Raw genomic sequence first — 22656 nt, 5'->3', positions numbered from 1 at the left:
CTAATGAACCAAAATAGATAATACTTCACAACACACGATTTTTTTAATCATATTTGAATATTTGATCCTACATTTTGGATTGATATATATACACACACAAAGATTCTCTTATGCGGACATCCACAAATTAACATGACTTGCGCACTTCTATCTCAATCGTTGGATCTCTTGAATGGATGGGAACAAAAAAATTTTGATTTTCACTTAATATATTGAGAGTGATTTTTAGGGGAAAAAAAGGACTTCAATACAAGATAAAGAAGGTTATCTCATCACATACATATATGTGTCAAACTACTTTACTGATAGTCTAGTAGCAGTGGCGGAGACAGGGCTCGGCTACGCAAGACTATAATCTAGCACAAATTATAAAAATATATACTTAAAAAATATCTTTTTTTTGTGTAAGTAAAAAAATACACTTAAAAGAATCTCATTATTGTTCTTTAAAAACTTTTTAAGTATTGAGGAGAGCCTCATTAGCATAATGCCATGTTATATTTATTTCATTTAGAAGAATTTTTATGAACTTTATATGACCAAACCATCATTTATAAGGGATTTTCAGACACTAATATTTTTTTTAATCTCTTTTTGTTTTTTTCAAAATATGTTTGATAGAAACGAAAATTCTTAAAGGGGACAAACTAAGTTGAAGAAAATGAATAAAATGACACAATTTTTTTGGGGTTTTAACTTTTAAGTCACAAGATTACAATTGATTATGAAGTCTCTCTGTAAGTATCATCGCATATCACAATATAAATGTTCATTGATAATATCATTTAAGAAAGTGTATTGTTATAAATAGTACTAAAAAAATTTCAGTAGCACTGTCCCTGAACCCCATAAAAATTTATCAAGTGAATCAAAGTGATATTAATTATTTTAATATTAGCCCACCAACACCGTTTCCTTGCTCTGCCCTTGCCTAGTAGTGAGTCTATTTGTAGCCGAACCGTATGGACTCAGAAGGTTATAAGTTCGATTTTCACTAAGAGTAATACTCTTGTGGACACGTATTGGGTTTTGACCCAACCTACCATGTGCGGGTCTGAATTTTTTATTTTTTTTTTAATTAATTTCAACCTTCTAACGAGGTCCAACAGCACCACGACAATTGATTTCCACATTTTTAAACACTTAGTCACCTTTGAATTTTTGGGTTTGAAAAACTAGCTGTAATTGTGTGTAATAGGGCCCAAATAGTTGAAATTGAAGCTTTAAACAAATCTATATTGACTGAATTAACCAAAATAAGAAACACAAATCTACCATTTTTAGGACATGATGCTACCTCTCATGTACAAATTAAAAGTAATGATTTAATAACAATCATTTGCATGGTATGTAATCATCTCTTTTTGTTTTGAGTCTTGAAAAATTAGGTTAACCATACATCAGGGTTGACCCCCTGAATTTTGAAATTAATTTAGCAAGGATCCTCCCAACATCTCCCTTACAAAGAACATAAGCAACAAGGATATAGCTGCAAATGTTAAAAATAACACCATCCCCAAACTGGTGACCATCCAAACCCAAAATTTGTCTTGAAGAATATATATATAAATTTCACTCAATTCACAAAAATCTATTGTTATAAAGAGATGTATTATTGTTGTAACAAAACCTAATCACAAAATTTGTGGAAGCTATCAAAATAAGGAAAATCGTCACCAAAGTAAAAAAAACCAATCACCCTGAATATATAAACATACTTTTTCAGAATATCAAGAAGCTGAATTCCTGTACACCAGATCCGTTTTTTCGTTCCTCAAGACGCTTCTTTTCTCCCAACCCAAAAAAATTTCATCAAACCCCCAATCTATTGGAAGTTAAAGACTGATATCGGGTAGCTAAAGCTTCAAGCTTCAACGAATTTACGGCAAGACTAATGCGTTGCCCGAAAAAATTTGGGACAAAACATTTGGTCTTGTTGATTAGGTGATCCTAGTCTCAACATCATCAGACAACACCAATTGGCCACAGCATTGACTCAGATACACAGCAAGTAAAACTGAATGCTGGAGGAAAGTGCCAGCTGAAATCAGAACATTATACTTGGTACTTCGACAGCTTGTCCTTCACCGGTGGCTCCAAAGCAGACATGCACTGATCCCACGCTCCATTTCTAAGCATCTGCTCCATTGATTAGTTAAAAAAATATTAATGGAAACTTTTAAGATTTAACAGTTAACAATAGTAGGTAAGAATCCCAAACCTACAAGAAACTTTAGTGATGGCTAGATTACACTTGGGAGATAGACTTATGGTGCTTAAGCAAAGAAGAAAACTACATAAGCACAGCCAACCTACATATGACCATGCAAGACCTACCTGTTTATAACCATGCAAGACCTGGCAAACTTCATTGTGCAGCTCTTCACTTCTTATTTCCTGCACACAAATAATAGATCAAACAAAAGATCTTAACTGTCATATATAAAACATTAAAAAAAAATTTGAAAAAAAGAATTCCTTCCTTACATGCCAACTTGCAATTGCTTTGCACACGTAAACAAGTGAACTTAGAGCTCCCGATGGATTTGCCCTGACCTGAAAAAGTTAGTGAAAGCTAAAAATTAATTTAATCTTTGATCTAATTCCAATGGAAATATTCACAGAAGAATATGCGTACCAAAGCACATAGACCTCGGAAGGCATCCTCTTTCTCAACATCATCACGTATCCTGCCACAAATTTTAATTCGTCAGAAACTGTTGAAGATTAATGCCTAAGGAAACAAATTAAGTTTTGCTCAGAACCAGAAAGCAAAATCATTTCAGTGTTAATCCCCATGAATGCTCGTGAAAAAGAGCAAATATGTATTTAAAGTAAACAAATCATGAGTAAAGAAACACCAAGTACTTACATCGATAGAGCAATGCACCATGCTTGCATGAAATGTTCCATGTGGGGTGATACAAGCTCAGGACAGACCCAGGCCAACCTTCCAAGTGTGATTGCACTGTTTTCTATCAGTGACTTGTTCAGTTCCTGCTCAGAGTCAATGTATGTGATTATATAACATCACATATTCAATAGATGCACGCACACAGAATGATTCGGAGAAAAGCAATCACCTCCGCATGTTGAAGTATCGGAACCAAGCATGAGATAACTGTCATAACAACTGGAGCAACTTCTTGACGAACCTAACACACATATGTTTAGAATGTATGATTAGATGTTCAAATGGGCATAAGAAAATATTACTAGACTCATTTGCAGTTAATACCATAATACGAGTACCAAACAGGCAGCAGTGCAGCACACATTAAGCTCCACTAAAACATAAAATATAGAGTTAATTCCATTCCTTGGCTATATCGCACTTGGAGGCTGTTCAATAGAAGAGGTTAATATACCTTAACTGCCAATTCTCCAATAGCCCAACATGCATTGTTTGCCACTGAAATAGTTTCCTTCAGCCTTGGGGTGTTCTGTAACGGAACATATGTTTTATAAACACACAGAGCCAGATAAATTCCACAAATAGTATCGTAAAATGAGTTTCACTCACCAGTTGCTTAGCTGCAACATCTAGATATGCAGACAAACGAGGGTGCAAAAGAATGGGGCAAACCTGACCATTATCAAACATGAGATGAGCAGAAAAGCACCTAAAGAACATAAATAAGTTCCCAGTCTCTAAGTACCCTTGTGACCAGTGACTACACAACAGGTTTCTCCCTACGGTAGTTAGAACTTTCAACCCCCAAATACCACCTAGCAACTGAAAGGGAGAGCCAATAATTGTAGGTCACCAGTTGCAAGTATTCTCAACTTACTCTTGCAAGATCCCCAAGTAGAGCGAAGGCACTTTGCCGGACATCTGAAGCATCGTCCATGCAACATTGCAAAAGCATATCCTTCAAGCTACTTTGTGAAACCTGCATAAGAAGTTATAAAACAGCATATAAGCAAGCAATTCACTGAAGAAGTAGCACGCTACTTTAGCTACTAATAGAGCTGGGCAACTGTAGTTAATTATCTGCTACTAGACATCATGATATTAATTCTCGCAAGAGTAATGTACAGAAAACAAAAATCTAATAAAAAATAGCCAAGAATTGAATCAAAAAAAGCCAAAGAAAGGTTATAGAGTTGAACTATTGCTTCTGTTATCCAGTAAAGGGTACTACTAGTAAAATATTGCACACGGAATTCTTTGCATTGACCAATGCAGAGCCTATATAAAACAGCTAAAGACAATAACAGAAAATTTTCCATTTCAAGAAAATTTTAACTAGAAACTAAAAACACCTCTATTAGATGAGAAAATTTTAATAAATCAGCAACGAGAAGAAGCAGATATTTGCGCTGAATGGATCAGATGATAAGGTAGTTCAAGTGGCAAGGTTAGATCAAATGTTTGTAAACAACACCACATCACAAACTCCAAGCAAACCCTTAAGAGGTGACCCAAATGCATATTAAAAATCGGTGACATCTCAAAATTAGAAAAGAAAATATCCCTTTCAATGAGATTTCTGAAATCATTAGGTATTCGCCCATGATGCCCAACCTCCAAAGTCTTATCACAGGTGCAAGGATGTCGACTCGCCAAGAAGAAGATGTTGCATGTGCTCAACTAACTATGTAAGCCAACAGGGTAGATCCCTTTTATTTAAAGAAGGCCAAGGGCGTTTGTTTGGCTCAGTGGAGTCCCTTACTCCAGACTCCAAGCCAAAATCTTCAACCCATTATGTTGCTGCATTGAATTAGGCTCATAAAGTAATCAAGGCAGGCCACAGAAACTTAACCAGCAAGGTGAGCAGAGTTTTAATAAACAAATTAATCACTCTACAGGGTTGAACGCATCTTAGATGTTACTTTGTTTGACTTACAAAAAAATAGATGTTATTTTGTTTGCAACTTCTTAAACATGTCATATCATTCACTAGTTCACATATCATGCTTTAGTATTATCAACACAGCATAGGAAAAATTGGATAACTCAAATGCCTTATCTCTTATATTTTTCTCTAATCAAAGATATTTCGGAGAGAGGAAAGTACCAAACTCTCTATCCCGCTACCAAGACCCTCAGCAAGTCCAGAGAGCAGATCAAGAGAGCATACAACAAACTCTTTATCATACTGGGCCCCAGCAGAAATAGGATCAACCTGCATAAAATTCCAGCCAATGTCTTAAAGTGGAAAGTGCCTGAAGCAAAATGCAAAACTGAAGCGAGCAAAGCCGATTATAATAGTGCTTAAAGAAGATTAAATATCAAGGTTGAGAGCTATGGCAATAAGAGTTTGGCTCAAAGAAGGCTTCAAACATTCTTACATAGAATTAATCAAGTAAAAAACACAAGGACAAAGACTTCAAACAAAAAAGACCTGCAGGAAGTCGGGGTATATTGGCACAAGATGTTGCGAACTTTCCCTTTAATCATTGCAGTAATTACAACTTAGAAGTAGAAAAAATGGTTATGACATGCATCATCCTATTACTTTGAAGGTGATTTGCTCAAGGTGAAAATACGGCATCCGGAATCAAAATCAGCATCAAATGGAAATGGGTAGGAGCTTTAGTTACAAAAATCAAAGTAAAGCATCAATGAGAAAAAAGCAAGACATTGATACCTTTTCCCTCTCCTTTCTTAGACACTGAAAAGTGTGAACATAAGAATTTCTCTTTCAAAGGAATAAAGGATGCATAAGCACATTCCATTTGGCAATCCATATCTCCATTAAGGACGAAAATCCTATTCCTAGGCACCAAAATTATCCAGAACTATTCTGCGGCAACCCTTCAAATGGGAAAGAAACTCAATCGGATAAATTCACGGATAACTGGTTCTCTACAACCAGATTTTGGATATCAAGAGATGCAGCCACTTCTTAGAAATTCCAAGATTTGATGAAACCTAGAGCTCTTCCTATTCTTTACTTTCTCTCTCCGTAGCCATTGTACTCCACTCTCTGAATTGCACTCCTAAGTGCCCCCTAATTAAATTTCTTTTGCATTCAGAGAAAAGTGCGACATGCGATTTTGAAACACTAACGAGAAGCAGGACAAGGATAATCATGTAAATCCGTGCCATAACAAACATCACTCACATTCATCATCATCATCAACGCCTTTATCCCAAAAATTAAGCTGATGTCAGCTACAAGAATCCATATGATAAGTTACACAGAATCCATGACACGAATTCTGCTTTGCCACTCATTCCTATCAAGAGCTACACCCTCTATCAATCCTATAGAGTTCATACCTTTTCTTATCACTTCTGTGCATGTCTTTTTAGGGCCGCTGCTTCTCTTTTTAGTATCTCCTACTAATATTTTTTTCACCTAATATCTCTACATTGTATATGCCTAAACTAGCAAATTATTGCATCCTATTTCAATTGGTGCTACCCCTGCTACAAATGGAATCAGCTAGATTCAAATCCCACCACATTATGTGCAAATTATAATTGGGAAAAAAATAAAGAAATTATACATAGCTAGAAGAAAAGGTTAAAGAATAAACAGTCTAAATATCAGACTGAGTAAAACCTTTGCCAATTGTTGGGTCTGGATGACATCTACGCACCGCTGAAACACAGGTTGGGCAAATTGAGAAAACCCTGAACCCAATGCCTGAAAGAAGCAAACAAAATCTCGTCAAATGAACCCCTCGTTATTGATCTGGAATTTGATTGCTTGTTCTTATGTCCATAACACAACATATTATTCAGTCACACATAGCCGATTAAAAAAAAACACAGAAGACGTGCACTAGAAATAAAAACTAGCTGATTTTCTTTTTTGGTTACATACTTAGATCCCCTTAGTTAAAGAAAGGCTGAGAGAATCATGCAGATGATCTACAAGGAACTGCCTCATCTCCAAGCAGTGTCATGGAAAGCATAAGGAGTACCTAAGGCCCCAAGAGCCACTATCATCCATGGGGCTAAATCACCAAATGGCTCAAAATAGATTTAACTTGGGAATAGGTGCTTGTTCTGCTCTTTTTAACACACATTCAAAGATTTGCTTAGAGGATACACCTTTTCTTTCTATCCGATTGAGATCATCCCATTGAGAAGACAATAAAATTGATCATTATCAAGTGCAAATGATGATGCTCACCTGTGCTATGGATGTAAAGCACTCAAGCAGAGGAAAGAGGTCCTTATCGGAATTTGAGAGTTGCTGCCACTTTGTAATTAAAGGTGGCATCAGAATATCAAGGTACGTGGGCTGCAAACCATCAAATCAGTCGATTGTTGCCATAAGGAGAAACAAATCAGGATGGATGAGTGCCTGAAGATATTTTCAGATGTCGATACCTGATTTAGTTCTGCTCCAACAGCATCCGCAAGAGTCCCAATAGCATCATATACAATTCTGAGATTCCTTCTCTGGACGAAACGATTCACATGAGTAAAAGGGCATTGTAAGGAGAGAAAACGTAGAACAACATTGGAACTTATCAACGAAATTAATGAACATATCTAATAATTGTAATAAACAAAGGAGCTTGTAAGATAACTGAAGCCAGCAAAGAACCTGATATCTCCCAAATGCACACATAAGGTGCTTTAAAATAGTTTCTAAGCGGGGTGCCAACTCTTCAGCAGCCTCCTATGGAAATACGAAAATGTAGAATAAGGCACAGCTCAGTTAAAGATAATATCTACATATAGAAAAATATGAGGAATTAAAACGTAAAATAGAGAAAACCTCTTCAAGAGTTGCAAAAGCTGAGCAAGCAGCCTCTTGGACTCGCTTGTTAGTGTCTAAAATTCTCCGTAAAAGGCCCATGAGAACCTTGTCAAATTGATCATAGCCCCTTTGATGGCCAATATCCTAACATAGAGATGAAACAGACTGGTCAAGTTTAAAATTCAGAAATATAGTAAAATAAGGAAATGTAGAAATATGATCATACTTTATTCTTATTGGCATAACCAAGACATTAGAATCTCCCTCAATTCAATTTAACACAATTATCCTTGCTGAGAAGCAGTTGATGAGGAAAAAATTATAAAGTACCTGGACGATGTATTTGCTGAATCGAGAAAGTGTCCAACATGAAATACTCCGTATGAGAGGAAACTTGTCATCCAGAAGAGGGATAAGAAACCCTACCATCTGCGTAAGAATCATAATATATCTTTCCATTACTTAAACATTCTAAATTGGTAAAAGAATACATCAACAGTTTTGTGTGATCAAAGAATACTCTCAAAGTTTAAAGGGAAATTCTATATGTCTACGATAAGAGCCACACTGATATACACACTATGGAATGTTGGGCAATCAAGAGGAACCATGCCCAAAGAGTGAGTCAAGGAAAAATGGGAATGTTATGTTGAATGTATGGCAAAATAAGGATATGATATTAAATGAGATTATGTGATCTAGGGTTGGGACAGCCATCAAGGATAAGATGCAGGAAAAACAGTTGAAATGGTTGAGACATGTACACATATAGATATTAGAGTGGTAGCATGTTAGAGTAGAAAAAATTCAAGCAGCAATGCCAAAAAGACAAGATGGAGACTAAACATGGAATGAATTGATTTGAAAATGGACATGAACTCTATAGGATTAGGTGATATTGTACCTTCGGAGGAATGAATGAATGGAGAAGGCAAATTTATGTGATGGATTTTCACTAGTTTCCATAGGCATAAGTTCAAAAATATATAAGTAACGTGTGGACTCATGCTACATGCACAATCTGCTTCACAATAATGGAAACCAAATTAGGCGTCTTATGATTACCTCAGGTAAATGAGGATGCAGCCCATTAATGCAACCCTCAGCTACGGCACCAATTGCCAAAACAGCAGCTTCCCTTCTTTTCCAAGCTTCATCACCACTAGCAGACAAATTAGTCTGTGGAATTTCACAAAGTTGAAGCTTTCAGAAAGTAAATCTTACAGAGTAGCACATATAGCAATAAAAAATTACTCTAAATTTTATAGATGATAAAAAAATGCCCCTCTTCCTATCAAGACAAGTATGATTTTTAAACCTAAAATTGACCCTTGAATTCCAACATGACAAAGACTCTTCTGCTGCGTATAAGGGCAACTTAAACTAGCTCCTGGAGAAATTTAAATACAAAAGCTGTTCAGTAGTGGACAATTCTACAGTACAACTTCTGGGTGGTTGTTCATAATCACTCAGGTAGAAGTTATAGTAGTTGCAGAGAAAAGGACTCATATTGAGTGCAAAGAGGCAGATAGGAGCAAAGGTGAGCACTTTAAGAGGGAATTGGGCTCCTGCTGTCATATCCTAGTAATTCACAATTAAAATACGAGAAGTAACATGTCAGGAATCATATGTTTGCATCTAACAATACGTAAACCAAGTACCTGAACAATTGGCAACAATGTTGAAAGAATCTCATCCCCAAAGACGTTTGAAAGAATATCAAGACCAGCTGCGCTACATTTTCGTAAATTCCATACATTAACAACGTCATCGTCCTGTAATTATGACAAACTGGTCAACTAAAGCTACCTCATTCTGTGATTCAGCTCAAAAGAACCGGCTAAAGCTCGGATCCAAATTTAGTCAAATTCACTTTACTTGTAGAATTATAACATAAATGACAAAGGTGATGCACTAGCTTACATCATCTTCCACATTGTCAGATCCATGAAATCGTGATGTATGAAAACGAGGTTTCAGGTCCTGCAGGACAAAAGATGACGACAAGAGAAACATTCAAAATGCAGGCACAACAAGCAACATGAGATAGATGGTAAACTAATTAAAGGATTAATGTAAAAATAATGGACCAACCTGATCTCGGTCTGGAAGGGACTCATCCTCCTGCAATAATGAATCCAGGTAATTAAATCAGAAATCACAACCACCTACTTAGAATCATTTGCAAACATAAGTTGTGCAGAAAAGTTAACCTCAGCATCAACCAGTGACTCGTCATCATCAGCATAAATCATGTTTGACAACAAAACCTACAAAAGTGGAAACATATACGTGAAAACAGCAGCACATGAATCTGAATTAAGAAAAACAGCAAAGAAAGCAAATTCAAGTAAACTTTAGTCTGCATTTTTCTTACTGGAATTAGACGTGGCAAGAACTCTTTTAAGTTCTCGGGTGGTAACTGAGCATCAAAGTACGCAGACCTGCCAACCATAATTAAAATCGAAGATCAAACTGCAAACATCGAGAGTAAAAGAAAAGGCGAAGACTAAAAAGGAAGAAAGCCAGCGTTATAAACATGAATGGCATAAACTTCCTCATATGGATAAGCTCTCAGAGATGTACAAAAATTGTTCCTCGTTATTTCCACAACTATTGGAGAACAAGTGCTTCATTCTAATTCATGGAAAAGCTTTGTCCAACAGATTACAGTTGACTAAGTTTCGCACAATGCCCAAACTAATTTTTTTTCATAAATGTTTCACATATTGACTCAAATATGTTGTGTACAAGTCTGCTTAGCTGAAAACAACTAAATCATGGACAATCCACCGTCCAAAATCGAAGTTGGCAAATCAATGTTCCATGGTAACCTTAAGGGACAAGCTTACACCATATGATTACTCTACAAATAAGGACATTAAAAAAAATAGAGAATTACCAAAATTCACAAGCTTCGAGGGCCACTTCATCGTCACTATCTTTGTTGACTTGCAGCATGTACTCAATTAAATTCCTCAAATGTGGCTAAAATACAGCAATAATACATCAGGAACAATAAAAAGGAAGTGTTAACTTGAAACATCGTCGAAAGGTAATGTGTTTGTATGATAATATCAGACTTTTTTTGGAGCAGGTAAAGAGGTTCTGCCCAAGTACAGTAAGTCAAGGAGAAGATATGAATTCTAAAGCATCAAAAAAAGATTTTTATCCATTTTACGATCATCAAAAGACCAGTAGTGACTGAAACGTAAAATAGAACATATAATGAGGATACCCGAGCCAATTCATTAATAGACAACCCAAAAAGGTTGGAGAAGAAAAAGGGGTGGGGGCAGGCAAAGATCGATGCATGAGAGAATATACAATCTCATAATAAAACAAACAACATGCTCACCTCCAGAAATGAGGGACGAACTTCAATCAGCTGAACAAATGCAGCACAAACCTGTGAATGAAAGAGGCACAAAAAAGTGATGAGAGCGCAAAGAAAATAAGGAGACAACATGTCATTCACTCAGCCACATTGCATATTAAAATACAAAACCTCAAATATGGCAAAACATAGAAGAACATGGTTGTAAAGACAAAACCACAAAATCCTACTTTCACTCCATAGTGATTAAAAAGTAAAAAGATTGGCAGTCTCCAGTAACACTCTCTTCTGTCCAAAGACAAAACTCAAGGTACTAAGTGAAAATACTAAAACACCAAACTCCAAACAAACATCATCAAAAACTCAAGACTTCTTCAAGTTGATATCCAAATTGACGTCTTTGATGTGTCTTGGCAGTAAATCATAAAACAAAAATCAAATAAGCAGTTCAAAAATCTCCAAAAGCCTCAATAGCCAGTGTGATATAAATAATTACTGCACCATATGAAAAGAGATGATGTTAAAAGTGCTATTTTTCCTGTTTTGCATAATATTTAGAAAATTAACCTCAGCAGCTAAATCTCAAGAACAATTATGAATGAATCCTCAATGTTAAAGCCAAAAAGGGTTTACAGACAGAGCATTAAAAATAAAAGCAAAAATTGCAGCAGGGAAGTGAGGACATTTTATGGCACTTCCAAAGAAACTTCTGCTAAATTTATCTTTATAATGGCAATTAAACCTTCATAAAATAGGGTGAAAAAAGAATTTACCAATTTTCGCACTTCTGCAGCAGAGTCATTAGCAAGAATAAACAAACCCTGAAGGTACTGGTCCATCGATGCATATAGAGCCTACATGATACCAGATGATAAATTATTAGCCAATTATGTGTCAACATACCCAGAGGTATTTGATAGACAAATGTATCAAAGTACACTCACAGCCGGCATTAACATAATGTATTGATTTACACAACCCAGGGAAAGCTTTCTCAATGAGGCATGTGGCGACCGGAAAAACTGTTCAGGGAGAAATATCATCATAAATCATCGTAATAAGGGAGGGGGAGAGAGGCAAAAAAAAAGGTCCAATAGAAAAAAGATGTAGAACAGCAGCATAATCAATCTGGTGATAAATAAAAATAATCCATAAAATAGTCTCGAAGATCTGTGAAAGAAAGCACTTTTCACCTGAAACAATCGGGGAAGGAATATGTTGATTGGGCGCTCAGATAACCCAGGGACATCTGAATCCAGTACTTGGGGGACATCCTCACAAATCTGCATATAAAGTATCATTGATTATTTGCCGTCAAAAGTGTTGAAGTAAGACAAAGATGGAAGTTTAAATTTGTGTCCAACTTATAACCAGCCACATTTACGTCCCACCTTAATGGTGTTCCAAACCCTTATTAAAATACTGATGTTCTTTTCCCACAATCCATAAAAAAGCATTCGAGACAATGAAAAGTGCAGGCCTATTGGTAAAGGATAATATTAATATCTGCTATCATGATATCTATAAAACCAAAAAAGTATGGTTGAAAAAGTCTCCACAACATCCGAATTTTTTCAAAGATGAAGGAATTTTTTTTGGCAATTCTGGATAGAACATACTACACAAAATTAGAATTAATTAAAGATGGCGGAAAGACGAAGAAGTTACCTATAGATAATGAAAAATAATTCTGTCCACTTCCAAACAAAATCTTGATTAAGATATCATGGAATTCATTGTAAGCAAAACAAGCCCTTCTTCTTGTGATGAAATAATACCAAAAGGTCCTTTTTTGAACCCTTTGATTCCTATGATACATTAAAAAGAATTTACTTATACATTTTCTTATGACAAAGTTGATGAAGGCATTTATAGATAAGGTGGTGGTGGAAAGGTTTTCGGTATCCTAAAAAGTAATATCCTAACACTGTCTGCGCTTACAGCAGGCAGTCCCAAGCCCAGTTAAAGGAAGAGGGTTGCGGTAGGTCGGTAGCTAGCGAAAAACTTTGTCAAACCTATGTACATGAGTATGGGCAGATACAACATAGGGATAGCGATGTGGCGGTGAGCATAATCGAGATAATTTGTATAGGAGAGAAGAGGTAAAGAAGAGGAAGATCTAAAAAGACATGTCCTGAAGTAATAAGAAAGGATGTGAAATAATTCACTCGGACTTGATGAAAGTGTGATCATAGATAGAAATGAATGGCGGAAACGAATACAAGTAGTGGATTCACGTTGATTTTCTCATAGACTCATGGAGCCAACCCCAAAACTTTTGGGATAAAAGCACGGATGATGATGAACAAGTAATATCTCATTGATACTTTTCCAACAGCCTTTTCATCGGCCCAGTGGGCAGAGAAAGTAATCACGGCAAGTGATTTCTGTATTGGATTGTATTCTAATACAAGTAGGTCATAGACCTTTTTTTCAAAAAAAAAAAACAGCCTTTTCATCAAAATGGATGGCACGCCTATCTCAAATTGATGCATCTACCCAAAATAAAATCCTATTTGAACATGAGATTGAACAAAGAAGTAAGTTTTTAAAAAAAATAATAAGAAATAAGGACACAATGACGCTTCAGGGAAAAAAAATAAATTGTGGCAGCAAGATTTATTCTTCGTATCGTTACAAATCCAAAACTAATAATAGAATGACTCTGTTATGCACCATATACCTTGGATAAAGCATCCATAGCACCTTCCATGTGATTTAGGTCACTATTGTCCAAGCAATTTACAAGGGCTTGCAACAACTCGGGCCATCCCAAAATTCCGCCCAACTGAACAACAACACTCACAATGGTTCCAACCGTAGATCTGATGTGCCGATCAGCTGCTCCTAAACATGGAAGCAACTCTGATTTTATATATTGTTGGTTTGCCGGAGCCATGGATTTATAAGAAGATCTGAGGTTGTTTTTGAGCAGCAGACCAGCAGCTTGTCGAATTTCCACTGATTTTCCCTATTCAAAGCTCCCATGAGAAAGACTCAAATGTCATAAAGGCCAAGAAATAACTCCGACATCTTGCACATGCTAGCACCATCATTGGTGCATCATGTGACAAGACAATCAATTTCCTTATACTTATGAATGGAGTGGAGCTATGTAAAAAGTGGAAATAGAGCAAACATACAACAACAACAAAAAAAATGGCAAGGTCAAGACAACATTTTTTTGTAAATTACAATAAAAAAGCATAAATTCAATTGGGAGTACTTGACCAATCCATAAGACAGAACAAATTTATATAGTGCCCTACCAAATTCACAACACAAATGGCCACAAACACAGCCTCCAGAATTACACAACATAACGCTTCATCAAGTTCCTTGCTATATGCATGCGTAAATGATGCATGTCTACCCTTTCAAGCTCTCAGCTTTACTTTGCCAATTGAGTGTATGCTATTTCATCAGGGATTCTCCTTGAGCTTAAGCAGATATACTACTTTATTCATGTACAATTTTATTGTCAGAGAAAATACTGGGTTTAAGTTCAGAGTTCTTCGTTTAAAGCCAATTAACTCCCATATTAGTTATTGAAGTAACCTTGACCAATAAATACAAACAACAATCAACTTCAAACAGCGATAAAACCCTACTGAATAGAACCCAACACCAAACCCACTTGCTCAACAACCGAAAAGTCCATAAATTTCCAAACTTCATCAACAATCAAAGAACCGATCTCAATTTTTCCAACATAAAATCGTAGGTCGAAGCCAAATTCTCCTCAAAAAACAAACAAAAACACAAGAAAAGCAAACAATCAATCACTTCCTCGATACCTCGGCGCGAGCAAGAATAAAAGCGAGGTAGTTGTTGAAATCGGGGAAGTGGGAGAAGTTCTCGAGTTTCTGCCAAATCTGTGACTTGTCTGCAGCAGAAGTAGGAGAAATCTGGTGCTCCAGCAGCGCACAGATCTCCCGGAACCCCTCCTCCTGCGGCTGCCACGACGCACTCGCCGCCATGCTTTATCGGATTTCGAAGGAATTAGGAGTTCGCGGATCCTCTTTTTGGACAGAGGAGAGATTTTTGGGTGAGCGCAGCAGAGGCGATGGGCTAGCAGTTCCAGTAAAAGCTAAAAATAACTCCTTTATTTCAAGGCTTTTCGAGTCAAGTCACTCGGAACGAACGCTGTATGTATACTTATAGTTTTATACATACATACGTATACAGTGCACGATAAATGGACCGAAGTATAGAAGTCGGAGTCCGAAGTGGGAATGGAATACATTCTCTGGTTAGTATTAGGAATTAGGCTTAGTGTAGAAGGGTAGTAGTGTGTAAAATTCAAAAGATTATCTGATATGTTTGATTCTGTCATAAATATTTTAGGGTTTATGCAAGAAGATAATTTTATAAAATATGATTGACTTCATGCCATGGTTTGCTTAGGATGTGCACGCCAATCCTTTGTTCTGCTACCATTCTGCATTTTGAAAAACATTATTTAGGGAATTTGAGCTATTAGTTATGGTCATTCCAATGGACAAGCCGCATATCTGTCTTCTCGCACAACCTGAGCTCAAGGGGCGAGTTCGGCTGTTCCATCTCCATCTCAAGGGACGAGTCGTATGTAATTATTTATAGAATTATTTCATACTAGCCAATCATGTCAGATTGTCAGGGCTCTCTCCTAATGAACTTCTCTTGAACAAGGTCAGGCAGCATCATTCATCAAGAGGAAGAACATGCCTCTCAGGATTTCAAAAGTGACCAGTAACACTTTAAGGAGGAACCGGATATTGGGTTTTATCGACAATACAAATGGAAATCGGAGATCACACATAGTACAGTATAAATCAAACAACATTCCTGGGTAACACATACTAATAAATTGAAAAAAAAATAATACTGAAATTCTAAAAAAAAAAAAAGATATAAAGTCTCACTGAAAGAATTCTGGTGATAACTAGCCAAAAAGCTAAATATGGAATTCTGGAATGGGACACAACCTTTATTATCTGCTCAATGTAGGAGAGATGCAACCTGAGAGAGAGGCAGACAAACGGCAACGGCAAGTAGTAGCACTCATGCAAACAAAATACGGGGGTATAGGATACACTGGCCAGTTTATTCCATTAATTGGCTGAATCTCGGCTGTAAAACTGGTCAAGGGTCTTAGCTGGTATACGGTGCAAAAGCTCCCGGGGGAAGATGCGAAGCAGTGTCCACGCCAAATCAAGAGATTGGAAGATGTTGCGGGTGTCATAAGCTCCTTGAGCAACAAATTTCCTCTCAAATTTGTCCAAGAACTCCAAATACAGCTGTTTTATCCAATAAATTGCATGTTAGATACTTCATAAGAGCTCACTTAACAATAAAAACATGAAAACACCTCATGTGAGACAGCAAGAGACGTACCAAGTCTTCAGAGGACAGAGCTTCTTCTCCTACGACAGCTTTCATTGCCTGGACATCTTTTCCAATAGCATAGTTTGCATACAGCTGAGAGTTGAGAAGTAAAACATAGAAAAACTTAAGACAGCTCCAAAGGAGATGATAGAATGCATCTTTCAAAGAAGACAATAGAATGCATGCCGCAAAGGTTACTGAATCATACCTGGTTGGACACATCAGAGTGGTCCCTGCGAGTCATGCCCTCACCAATGGCACTCTGCATTAAGAATCAGGGCTGGCCATTAATAAGAACCTCCAAGATACGTATACTGATAGCATTTGATAATTAACAACAAAAAATTTTAAGCTCCACACCTTCATTAGACGAGAAAGAGATGGGAGGACATTGATTGGAGGGTATATCTGCAAATTCAAATAGAACAATGTTCAGTTCCATAATATTTGTAGGGTGCACAAGTATACCAAAAAACTGGAACCTCTTAACATCTTAGCAAGATCTTTAATAGCAAACAAAAAGCCAATTTCTCCAAGATTGTTTATGGAAGTGTTAGTTCAATTAGCAATCCAAAAAATATGATTCATTTTTTCAAATCATAGTATTTGCAACCACACCTGTCTATTCTGGAGCTGCCTATCAATATATATCTGACCCTCCGTGATGTATCCCGTAAGATCAGGAGTGGGGTGAGTAATATCTGGCAAAATAAGAAACATAATTTATGCAATGTATTACCACGACAATAAGAAACATAATTTATGCAATGTATTACCACGACAACAGGTAACAAAACAAGAATTTGTGGGTTAGAAATCGCTACCATCATTTGGCATAGTCAAAATTGGAATTTGTGTGATGGAGCCTTTTCGCCCTTCAATACGCCCAGCGCGCTCGTATATTGTTGCCAAATCAGTATACATATACCCAGGATAACCACGCCTTCCAGGAACTTCCTCTCGGGCAGCAGATACCTGTAATAGCAAATAAGTATGTTATGTCATATAAATGCTAGGTTGAGGAGAGACAAGGAAAAAAAGTTGACTATCAACTACATAAAGGAAGTCCAAAAAATTCTCCAGCATAATGGATATATATCAGCAATCATAAATTTAATAAAGGAGAGAGAATTGGAAGTCCATGATTCCATTGTTTTCTGTTGAAGCAAATCGCATTTGGGAAGACTCTGTAAGGTGTAAAAGACCAGGCAAACTCTTTTCCTTACCTCACGAAGTGCATCAGCATAAGAACTCATATCCGTAAGAATGACAAGAACATGCTTCCCACATTCATAGGCCAAATATTCTGCAGTTGTAAGAGCAATGCGAGGAGTGATGATACGTTCAATTGTTGGATCGTTTGCCTGTACAAGATCATGAACAACAGCATTTACAACAAGGAAATAAATTACTTCCATAATATGCAAATCAATATACAAGAATAATGTACCATAGGATATTTCATATGTCAACTTAAAAGTGTACCAGATTCAGAAACAGGGTCACCCTCTCCATAGATCCATTTTCCTCAAAATCACGTTTGAAAAATTGTGCAGTCTCCATGTTAACACCCATAGCTGCAAAAACTATGGCAAAGTTGTCCTCCTCACCATCCTGGAAATTTATGGAATATATTAAATAAGCACAATATTACAAACTTAATTTTAAAAGCAGTTAACTGGAGGTGAGAATCATCTGTAATCCAATGGTTCATCCAAAACAAAGCTCTTTCAAAAGGGAAGAACTAGATTTGCATATTACAGAGAACAACCTACACAGCATCTTAAACTACAACACAATATAACTGATTTTTTATGAGCTAACAAATTTAAGCTAATGGATTAGCAAGAAAAATGGAACATGGAACTAGAGATATAATTTGCATAAAGATTAAAAAAAATACATAAAAAACTCTCGTGCATAAGGATCCCTCAGTGGAAGGGGTCGGGGACATGCATGATGTACGCAGACCTTACCCCCACATAATATGTGGAGAGGCTGTTTCCAAGAATTGAACATGTGACCCCAAAGTTGCACCCCTACAACTCTACCATTGGGCCACATTTTTTTTTTTTGAATAGAAAAAATTTATTCAAGCCCCAAAGGGGAGCAACCCACAACTACATCAAGGACGAACAGTTAATAAGATCAAAAACATTTCTAGGGAAAGACAGACTCCAGAATTTTAGACAATCAAACCATGTTTCAATAAAAAAGTCTAGGGAGGAATCCTTATTTTCAAAGATTCTGTTGTTCCTTTCTTTCCAAATCAGCCACATAACTGCCATAGGAATGAGCTGAAATAAATTCTTTTCGCCTGAATAAATTTGCATAAAGAAAAAAAAAAAGGGCAATTAACAAACACTGCTGCTAATTTAAGTTGATGTAACATGGGATAAGTTGAGCCTAGCCTAATGTAAAACGCTAATGTAATTGTCTTGGCTAATGATAATATAAAACAAAAATTCTAGAATGCTCATTTGTGACAAAAATAAAGAAGATACATATGGAAAATTTTATTCGAAAACATCAGAAAACCAGCCAGAGATCATTAGTTTCATGCTTCCAGTTATCCTGTGCAGCAAAGTGTTCAATACTTAATTATTATGAATGGGTGATTAATTGCTATGTCATAAAATACCTCAAGAAGATTGTTAGACTTCTCCAATCGCTTCACCAGACCTGCCTGGCGACATATCTGAGCAGCAATTTCATTATGGGGAAGACCTGCAGCTGAAAAAAGCGGGATCTTTTGTCCTCTAGCAATAGAATTCATGACATCAATTGTGGAAATCCCTGTCTGTATCATTTCTTCGGGATAAGTTCTCTCGCTAGGGTTGATAGAACTCCCTGTAAAAGAAAAGAGAGGTTGAGAGACATGAACATGAAACCAACAGACTTAAAGAAGTAAGTTAAGTAGTCCAAATGCCTATGTAGCATATCCAGTAACTTACCAGATATATCCAAGTATGCCTCAGGCAATATGGGAGGACCATTATCAATTGGTTTCCCAGAACCATTAAAGATGCGCCCGAGCATGTCTAAGGATACCGGAGTTTTCAAAACCTACAAAACAGGGCCAGAAAGGAAAAATGAGGTCTTCTGATAGTTGCAGCACCTTATTTTGACATCACTCTTCACTACAATCCAATGGAACATTAGCAATGGCAGTCAGGAATAAAAAAGGCTTCTGTATCCATTTGTACTTCGGAGGTAAAAGAAATATTCGATGGCAGAGGAAAATTCATCACAAAACCCCAACATTGAGCTTGATTCTCCAAAGTAAATTTTTTTGTTATATACTTTGAGAAAGCTGCCTACCCTAGACTTATTACTTGAATAAAGAGAACCAATAGAAGCCTGTATTTATATTCAGACATAGAATCTCTCCACGGTCGCAGGCCTCCTTGGACCCCCCTTGTAGAGTAACGACAGATAGTATCAACCACTCACAAGCCACAAGCATCAGTAAAATCCAAGTTCCGTTCCCAAAGATCAGTAAAAGTCAAGTTGTTCGAGGGGAGATCCGAACCCAACACTCTCAAGTTTATGGCTGGTCACACAGTCCCCACCCCTTGCCACTGGGCTCTATTATAGTTCGAGCTATTGATATCCTCTAAACTAGAAGAAACTTCAGTTAAAGTTAACACAATATCTAACTAGTTTTCGTATGCTATTCCACATGTAGCTCAAAGAGGCCCGCCTATATTTTATAGCAACATGAAGAAATCCGAAGTTCATCTTCAAAAGAAACAAATATCGTTTTTCTTCCCAATCTCAAAAACATTAAATTACAAGTCCATAAGCAGAAGAAGCTCATATCAGAATCCAGAAATGGTGGAAACCAAAAACTTAGTCCTAAAGCAAATTTGAAACACTATAGCTCTGACACATGATACTAAGAGCGGAATATCAATATGACATAATAGCATGGAACTAATTTATTCTAAACACTAACTACCAGTTGCAATTTGCCAATTCGCACACATAACAAATTGGAGGGAACATTATTGTGCTAATAGGTGGTGGTTGGAAGGGATTTAACCCCCTTTTGTTACCAAACCCCGTTCCACCAACCTTTAATTTCCTTTCCCTAAGATAGGCCCACTTACGGCTTTAGATTAATGGAAATGACATCTATAAATCGTCGACATAGGTAATCTAATTAGATCTAGACTACTCAATTTAGACCTGATTAAAAGCGTGCAACAACATAAAGAATCTCATAAGGAAGGGAAAATATCAAACCCATCCAAAAGAATCTAAGCCAGAGAGGCAGTTGCGTGCCAGGGCATGGCAGATACAGTTATTTCTTAAAGAGTCCTCAGTTACAGCACACATTACCATTTATCTTTGTCACGCCTAGCAGTGGTAACTGGTAAGTCTTCATTAACCTTGATTCAAAATATCATACACAATATGCCAGCCGGAAAGACAAACAACTCCAGAATTTAAAAGATATCCAGCTAGTACATGGACACTTGAACGTGAACACCAAAAGAGTCAAAATTCGGTCTACTAGAAACAAAGTGATCACACTAGGTTCACATATAAAAGGAAGTAAGAATCTGCCACTTTCAGTTTAATATTAAAAAAATAAACATCAAACTGAAGATCCCATACCTCTCCAGTAAATTGTACAGTTGTAAACTTATTGTCAATCCCAGATGTTCCTTCAAAAACCTGGAAACAATAAACACTGAGTAAAGCCAACAACATCGCAACAATATTTTAAGGATAAATGTTGAGTCTTTCTACTGCATTCAGGTAAAAGGTGTCCCTAGGAAACATAGATTCCCTCTAAATGATGCATTTGATACACAGAAAATAAAATTTCACCGAGAAGACGTAAGACTGAAAGTATTGGGAAAGTCATCGTATCCATAGCAAAATAACAGCAATTACCTGAACCACAGCTTTCTCCCCATCGACTTCCAAAACTTGACCACGTCTGGTTGTTCCATCCCCCAAACGAATATTAACAATCTCTTGATATTTTGGTCCCTGAAACAGCCAACCAAAAAAGTATCAGCCATCAAAGAATAAGCAAGCAAGTGATCGATGGTGAGAAGCAATACATATTAGCATACCTTAACTTTCTCGAGGATGACCAGAGGTCCGGCAACTCCAGAAACAGTTCTATACTCTGAAACATATAAGACAATGAGTTAATGTCATGATCCACACTTGAAACAACTTCATTATCACTACACAGACTTACATCTTGAGCAAATTCAACCAATTCTGACACATTTCTATTGAATTCTACCATATTTTTTATGTCACGTAGCAAGGTTTATTAGTGATTTTATCACAAGTTACCTGATTCGTTATACCAAACAACATTACAAATTACAAACAAAAGGTGAAACACAATATGGAACTCACCCATGCCAATCTCCAGGGTGCCCTCCTCCATGTCTTGATTGTTCTGAGCCACACCCATTCCCAACCTTCAGATGCAGGAGCACCAAATCACTAAATGAAAGAAAAAAATGAATCAGTAAATGCCATAATTACAGCATCTTGAAACCCTAATCATCGAAGATCACTACGCATTTCCATCAGTAGGAAATCAAATAAAAAAATCAATAAAATACCCGATTGCACATCAGTCAAATCATTCAAAACCTCTCATCCTAACATACGAAGTTCCGACCTTCTTTCATCATCCAAAACAAAAAAAAACCCGACTCTTATTTTACTGAATTCAACTAGAATAAACTACAAAAGATTAACCAAACTCAATCATTCAAAAATATAAAATAAAAAAAAAAAACTCACAGGGCTAAATCAACCAAAATTCAATCCAATCAAATCGGAGAAACACAAATAACTGATGGGACGAAACTGCGATTACTTAGTAAATGTAAACAAAGCGAGAACTTTGATCATTTTGGACCTGAAATGCTGCAGATACCTTTGAGATTTTGATCTGAGATACCACCGCGAGAGATGAGAGGGAGAGAGAGGGGGGCTTAGAGAGGGAATAAACTGAGATCTGTTGAACTGAAAAATAAATAAATAATATTTAAATAATTAGAATATTCAATATTGACACTTTAATTAGAGGTGTAAAGTGGAACGGCCTGACCCATAAGACATTGGGCCACCTGCCCCGGCACGTTAGGGCCCAAGGTCATCTTCGTCTACGGTCTACCGTCTCCTTGCATCTTCGCAAGCCAGATAACGAAACTACTTGGCAATTTCCTTTTGTGTTATTTTCTTGCTTCTTTTTGTTGTCCTTTTCTTACTAATTATCTTGTCCTTTTTTTTGGCTTCTTT

General features: G+C 36.7%; 2 protein-coding genes across 5 annotated transcripts; both read right to left on the bottom strand.

Annotated features, from left to right (window-relative positions):
- Positions 1 to 1580: 1580 nt before the first annotated feature.
- Positions 1581 to 15166, bottom strand: LOC119990659 (transportin-1-like). 3 transcript variants are annotated; one of them, XM_038836674.1, is made up of 29 exons: positions 14802 to 15166; positions 13688 to 13975; positions 12198 to 12287; positions 11949 to 12026; positions 11778 to 11858; positions 11026 to 11076; positions 10570 to 10655; positions 10045 to 10111; positions 9881 to 9937; positions 9762 to 9791; positions 9591 to 9650; positions 9329 to 9442; positions 8733 to 8846; positions 7998 to 8096; positions 7686 to 7811; positions 7512 to 7586; positions 7292 to 7363; positions 7092 to 7202; positions 6516 to 6599; positions 5022 to 5129; positions 3792 to 3893; positions 3524 to 3586; positions 3369 to 3443; positions 3084 to 3155; positions 2873 to 2997; positions 2639 to 2690; positions 2488 to 2556; positions 2338 to 2397; positions 1581 to 2139 (listed from the first exon to the last, which is right to left on the bottom strand). In XM_038836674.1, exons 1-29 carry the CDS (start codon positions 14982 to 14984, stop codon positions 2056 to 2058), a joined length of 2676 nt encoding a protein of 891 aa, XP_038692602.1. In that variant the 5' UTR covers positions 14985 to 15166; the 3' UTR covers positions 1581 to 2055. The 3 variants fall into 3 exon arrangements, with proteins under 3 accessions (XP_038692602.1, XP_038692604.1, XP_038692603.1); XM_038836676.1 differs by having other exon boundaries at positions 13688 to 13965; positions 14802 to 14935; XM_038836675.1 differs by having other exon boundaries at positions 13688 to 13985; positions 14802 to 14929.
- Positions 15167 to 15742: 576 nt separating this feature from the next.
- Positions 15743 to 22386, bottom strand: LOC119990660 (V-type proton ATPase subunit B2-like). 2 transcript variants are annotated; one of them, XM_038836677.1, is made up of 15 exons: positions 22274 to 22386; positions 21760 to 21849; positions 21462 to 21517; positions 21277 to 21375; positions 20995 to 21054; positions 19326 to 19437; positions 19013 to 19221; positions 17857 to 17985; positions 17598 to 17735; positions 17196 to 17346; positions 16990 to 17072; positions 16732 to 16779; positions 16580 to 16633; positions 16381 to 16464; positions 15743 to 16283 (listed from the first exon to the last, which is right to left on the bottom strand). In XM_038836677.1, exons 2-15 carry the CDS (start codon positions 21815 to 21817, stop codon positions 16098 to 16100), a joined length of 1467 nt encoding a protein of 488 aa, XP_038692605.1. In that variant the 5' UTR covers positions 21818 to 21849; positions 22274 to 22386; the 3' UTR covers positions 15743 to 16097. The 2 variants fall into 2 exon arrangements, with proteins under 2 accessions (XP_038692605.1, XP_038692606.1); XM_038836678.1 differs by having other exon boundaries at positions 22292 to 22386.
- Between the last annotated feature and the right edge of the window lie 270 nt (positions 22387 to 22656).

This window comes from Tripterygium wilfordii, chromosome 22 (genome assembly GCF_013401445.1).
Source record: "Tripterygium wilfordii isolate XIE 37 chromosome 22, ASM1340144v1, whole genome shotgun sequence".
NCBI classification, from domain to species: domain Eukaryota; kingdom Viridiplantae; phylum Streptophyta; class Magnoliopsida; order Celastrales; family Celastraceae; genus Tripterygium; species Tripterygium wilfordii.
This window is presented reverse-complemented; position numbering and strand designations above follow the sequence as displayed.